Here is a 5,510-nt window from a genome sequence, read left to right as displayed (position 1 = left end):
CGACTTCTCTGCAACAGCTCTGCCCAGAACGGGATTCACCTGCAAGGCATGGTGGTGCCCGCCTGGAGGCTGAGGCAGGAGGATTCCAAGTTCCAGCCCAGCCTGGGCAATTTAGAGGTTTAATGAGACCCTGCCTCAAAGTTTTAAAAAAGGGCTGGGGGTGCAGCTCCTTGCTGAACACTTGACTAGCATGTGCAAGGGCCTGGGGTCCACCCCCAGCATCAAACAAACAAACAAACAAATAAATAAAATATGAGCAGTGAGGGAGGGAACCCCCTTTCTTGCCAAAATAGTTCTCAAAGTTTTCTGGCTTTATTTTCCTTCTGTCCAGGCTCAAATCGCCGGGAGACAAAGGCTGGGCCCAGGCTGGGCTTAAACTTGGGATCCTCCTGCCTCAGCCTTTCCAGCATGCTGAGATCACAGGTCTGTTACCTGTTTTTCATCTTTCCCTGGTGACACCGCACCTCAGGGACCATGGACAGCACCTTGCCTGCTACCTTGGCTGGGAGCAAGTGCCGATGAATGATTTTCCTACATCACCTGCCTTGCCCACAGGCCACTTCTTTATGCTTTGCATATGGAATGTGCTTAATGGGCATCCAGTGTTGGCCCAGCCGCTCCTCCTGCCCCCACGCCCCCATGACCATGGAATGACACCGGGGCCACAGGTGTGAGGAGCCTTTATTGATTCGCCCTGCCCCGAGGTACGGAAGCCCGTGGCTCCGCCCGCCTTGCCCCCCACAAATAGGATCAACTTACAAGTCCCTGGCCAGGCCCTGTGAAACCAAACCCTGTTTCCAAGACCCCATCTCTGCCTGCCAGGGAAATTAGGTCAGCTACGGCGTCTGGGGGATCCAGGCTGGGAGGGACGGCGGGAGGTGCTGTGACGTCACGGCTGGTGTGGGAGGGACCTCGGCTCCCCTGGTGTAGGGGAGGGTCGTGTCCCCTGATAGGGGGGCTCAGGGCTGTGGTTGCTCAGGAGGGTCCCCCTGGGGTCGAGGCTAGCAGTGACAGACACAGGTGGACGGGTGGAATTCTAGGGGCCCAGCTTCGGCTTGGGGGAAAGGGGTGGCTTCTGGGGCACAGGGGGAGCCTCTAGCTGGTGGGCCAGGAGGAAGGCTGAGGAGTCTCGTAGGGTCCCCCAGCTGAACTGGGCTCCAGGTACCCAATCAGGAGGCCTGGGCCAAGGCCCCGGAGCTTTGCTGACAGCTGGAGTTGGGGCCTTAGGGGGTAGGCCTGGGGACTGGGTTGGGGCAGGGGAATTAGGGTGGTTTCTAGGGTCAGGGGTCTGTGGACAGAGCCCAATTCCAGAGCTGAGCTGGATTCTTGAGCTGGACTGTGTTCCAGGAACAGGCTGGGTTCTAGACTTCGGGTGAGTTCTAGAGCTAGGCTGGAATCTTGAGCTGGCCTGGGTTTCAGAGCTGAGCCAGGTGCCAGAGCTGGTCTGGTCTGTAGAGTTAACATGGGCTCCAGAGCTAGGCTGGCTTTTGGAGCTGAACTGAATCCTGGGACCGAACTGGGTTCTAGAGCATGGCTGGGTTCCAGAGCTGGGCAGAGTCTCTGAGCTGAGCTGGGTCTCAGAGCTGGACTGCATTCTGGAACTAAGGTGGGCTCCAGAGCTGGGCTGAATTCTTGCACTGGGCTGAATTCTTGAACTGGCCTGGGGCCCAGGGCTGAGCTGGGTTCCAGCACTCAGCAGGGTTCTGGAGCTGAGTTGGGGTCCAGAAGCAGCCTGGGTTCTAGAACTCAAGGAAGAACTGGAGTGAATTCTTGAACTCTTCTGAGTTCCTGGGCTGGACTGGGCTCTAGATCTGATCTGCGTCCCTGAGTCCAGCTGAAAAGCTGAGCTGGCTGAGGTTGTGTTCTGGAGCTGGTATCTAGAACGTGGAAGGGTTTGGGAGCCAAGTTGAGTGTTAGAGGTTGCTTGGGCTCCTGGGAAGTCCTGGGTCCTGGAGCTGAAGTCTGTGGCTGTGCTGCTGGTCTGTGTCCCAGGACCAGAGTAGATTCCAGAGTGTAGCTGGATTCTGGAGCTCAGCTGAGTGTCAGACGCTGACTGCGTTTGGAAGCTGGCTGGCTTTTCAGAAACAATCTGTGCTCCAAAGCTGAACTCAGCCCTGGAGCTGGGTGGGATGCCTGGGCTGCACTGAGCTCTGGAGCTTGGCCAGGCCTTGAAGTCGGTCTGGGTCCCAGAGTTGATCTGAATTCTGGAGTTGGTGTGTGTTCTGCAGGGAGCGGGGATCTTGGTGCCAGACCGAGTTCTGGAGCTAGGCCTTCCTTCAGGGATGGATGGTGTTCCAGAGCCAGGCTGAATTCCAGAGCTGGGCCTGGTGGTGCTAGTAGGCTGGGCTCTAGACCTGGGCTCTATCTCAGAGCTGGACTCGTCACTGGAACTGCACAGGGACGCAGAATAGGGGTAGGTAGTTGGGTGTGAGTGGGTTTTAGAGCAGGGTTGAGGTTTGTATCGGGACTGCACAGCAGTGTGGAGCTGGCTCCCTGAGCTGGCCTGAGTGTCTGGGTCAGTGTGGGCCACAGAGGCATCTTCAGTTCCAGAATCAGGTTGAGTTTTCTGGCTGGACATGGTCTCAGAACTGGACTGTGTACTGGAGCTGGGATCAGTCTCTGAACTGGATTGCATCTTGACACTTATCTGGGTTCCAGAACATGACTTGACAGCAGGGCTCGGCAGGATTCTAGAGATGATCTTAGTCTCAGGGCTGAGCTGGGCTCTGGAGCTGGTTTTGGTCTCAGGGCTGAGCTGGGCTCCGGAGCTGGTCCGGGTCTCAGGGCTGAGCTGAGCTCCGGAGCTGGGCTTCGTCTCAGGGCTGAGCTGGGCTCTGGAGCTGGTTTTGGTCTCAGGGCTGAGCTGGGCTCTGGAGCTGGGCTTCGTCTCAGGGCTGAGCTGGGCTCTAGAGCTGGTTTTGGTCTCAGGGCTGAGCTGAGCTCCGGAGCTGGGCTTCGTCTCAGGGCTGAGCTGGGCTCTAGAGCTGGTTTTGATCTCAGGGCTGAGCTGGGCTCCGGAGCTGGGCTGGGTCTCAGGGCTGAGTTTCCTCTTGAAGCCTGGCTGGGATCTGGAGCCCGGCTTGATCTCAGAGCCTGGCTGGCACCTGGAGGTGGGCTCTATCTCAGAGCGGGCCTGGGCTCTGGAGCAGGGCTTGGCCTCAGCTCTTGGCTCGCTCTCAAAGCAGGGCTGCAGTCTAGAGGAGCGGGGTGGGATTTCCGAACTGGGCTGGCTTTTGGAGGCGAACCTGGCCTGGGAGCTTGGCTGGGGCCGGGTACTGGAGCAGGGCTGGGGTGGGGGGCCAGACTCCGGGCTGGGGCTCCGCTGGCTACCCGAGCACACTAGCCACAGGCCTCCCTGGCTTCGCCGATGGCGGCCCACACCTCCACCACAAACTCGTCCGGGAAGGCAAACTCTCCTAAGACGGAGTCTAAACAACGCGCGAACTCCTGGACGCTGGCTGTCTTCTTGGACGTCTCCACCATGGTGGATGCTGAGGGACGGGCGGGGGAGGTGGGTGAGGGCCCCTGGGGCCCCACTCCCCTGGGACCCCGGCCTCCTCCCGCTGCCTCCCCTGGGGACCCCTGGCTTACCCTGGCCCCTTACCCAGCTCGGGGTCTCGGATGCCCATGTAGCTCTCCAGCAGGTCGTCCACCTTCTGGGACGCCTCCTCCTCAAACTCGCCGGGCTGGGCGCAGCAGGGAGAGGAGGGTGAGGGGCTCCAACCCCTGCAGCCACCCTCCCCACACGCCAGGGAACAGCACATGCTCCAGGGCCAACATTACACCAGCCTCCCACCAGGGCTCCCTTCCCAGGTAGGGAAACAGGCTCTGAGCAAAGGATCGTTTTTATTTGTGGCACAGGGGGTGGAAACCAGGGTCTCAATACTGAACTCCATTCCCAGCTCTTTTTTGTTTTTTCTTTCGAGACAGAGTCTCACTAAGTTGACTAGTTGCCTAGGTTAAGTTTGCATTTTCGATCCTCCTGCCTCAGCCTCCCAGAGTGCTGGGATGACAGGTGTGCACCACCGTGCCTGGCCAAGGAGAGGTTCGTAGCCAAGGCCATGCAGAGTCCCCAGCAAAGCTGTAGGAGAGAGAGGACCTAGGGACCCCCTCCTGTCACTCACCACTTCCTCCACAGTGGCGGCACCTCCAGAACGCAGCCTCAGGGTCTCTCTCCCGGTGGTCACTTTGGCTTCCACGGGACACTTGCTGCCCCGGCTCCGCTGGCCAATCATATCTGGCGGGGACAGAGACGGGGTAGAGTGATACGTTCTGGATGTGAAAACTCAGTTCTGAAAACACTGGGAAGACACAAGCTGAACCTTTCAGAATCCACCCGTGGGTGATTGTTTTTCTCAGTGCTGGAGACTAAACTCAGGGCCTTCACACTGAGCTCCATCTTCAGCCCCCACCCCTTTTTTTTTTGAAACAGGGTCTTGCTAAGGTGCTAAATTGTCCAGGCAGGACTCAAACTTGCCATCCAGCTGCCTCAGTCACCCAGAGTGCTGGGATGATGGGCGTGCACCACCACACCCAGCTCACTGGAGACAAACCTCCATCCTGCTTTTAAAATGGCTCTAGACAGGGCCGGGGATCTAGCTAGGTGGTGCGGTGCCTGCTTGGCAAGCACAAGATCCAGAGTTCAATTCCTGGTACAAAAAAAAAAAAAAAAAAAAAAAAAAAAAAGTGTTCTAGATACATGGCCATAAGACCTTACTTGTGTCTGGAGAGTCCAGCCAGAAAGGGCCCTGCTGCAGCCCTCATCTTTCCTAACTTTTATGCTGGCTCTCAAAGTTCATGGCCATGACACAGGGCAGATCTAGAACCCCAGGCTACCCAATCTACTGGGGCCTCCCTCCAGGGGAATTCCAGAACCTCCTGCTCTAGAACAGTCCTGCCTGAGGGCCCGTAATGAGAAAAGGAAATGTGCCTCATGAAATTCAGCACACTATTTCCTGTGCTGGCAAAATCTTGGTGTAAAACAATCACGTATCCAGGTGTGGTGGCGCACGTCCTGAGGCAGGACCTTTGCCGTGAGTTTTGAGGCCAGCCTGGGCTACATAGAGAGACCTGGTCTCAACAAAACAAAACCACAGAACCTCCCCCAGGCAACAGAGTGGACCTGGGCACTTCCTGTCCTGTCCCTTCTGCACTGGTCACCCTCCGTCCCTCCCCCACAAATGTCCCTAACAACATAAATCCCCCCCTTCTGTTCCAGAACCTCCATTTCTAACACCCTCCACTGTCCCAAGAGCCCACTGTCCCGCCCGCATCCCCACCTGCCGGTCCCAGGTTCCTAGTGGCCTCACCAAAGGCTCTCTTGGGCTGAACCAGGCGCAAGGTGAAGGGCTGGGACTTTGGCAGCTCCCGGAGCATCTTGGCCACCTCGTAGTGGCGGCAGCCGACGATGGAGTGGTCATTGATGGCCTCGATGCTGTCCCCCACGCTCACGGTCTCGATGCGATTGATGATGCTGCCTTCCTTGATCCTCTGCGGGGACCCAACTCAGC

General features: G+C 57.8%; 1 protein-coding gene across 1 annotated transcript in view; it reads right to left on the bottom strand.

Moving 5' to 3' along the window:
• Positions 1-3,261: 3,261 nt before the first annotated feature.
• The window catches only part of Gipc3 (GIPC PDZ domain containing family member 3), a 5,923-nt gene continuing 3,674 nt past the window's right edge, over positions 3,262-5,510 (bottom strand). Inside the window, exons 6-9 of the mRNA XM_010635108.3 lie at positions 5,310-5,490; positions 4,125-4,237; positions 3,605-3,686; positions 3,262-3,491 (exon numbers count right to left, since the gene is read on the bottom strand). Coding sequence (XP_010633410.1) covers positions 3,340-3,491; positions 3,605-3,686; positions 4,125-4,237; positions 5,310-5,490 — 528 coding nt within the window. The 3' untranslated portion in view covers positions 3,262-3,339. The remainder of the gene's footprint in view (positions 3,492-3,604; positions 3,687-4,124; positions 4,238-5,309; positions 5,491-5,510) is intronic.

Source organism: Fukomys damarensis, unplaced genomic scaffold, assembly GCF_012274545.1.
Source record: "Fukomys damarensis isolate Sample0158 unplaced genomic scaffold, DMR_v1.0_HiC HiC_scaffold_37, whole genome shotgun sequence".
Lineage (NCBI taxonomy): Eukaryota > Metazoa > Chordata > Mammalia > Rodentia > Bathyergidae > Fukomys > Fukomys damarensis.
Note: the sequence above shows the minus strand (reverse complement) of the source record. Positions and strands in the feature narration are given on the sequence as shown.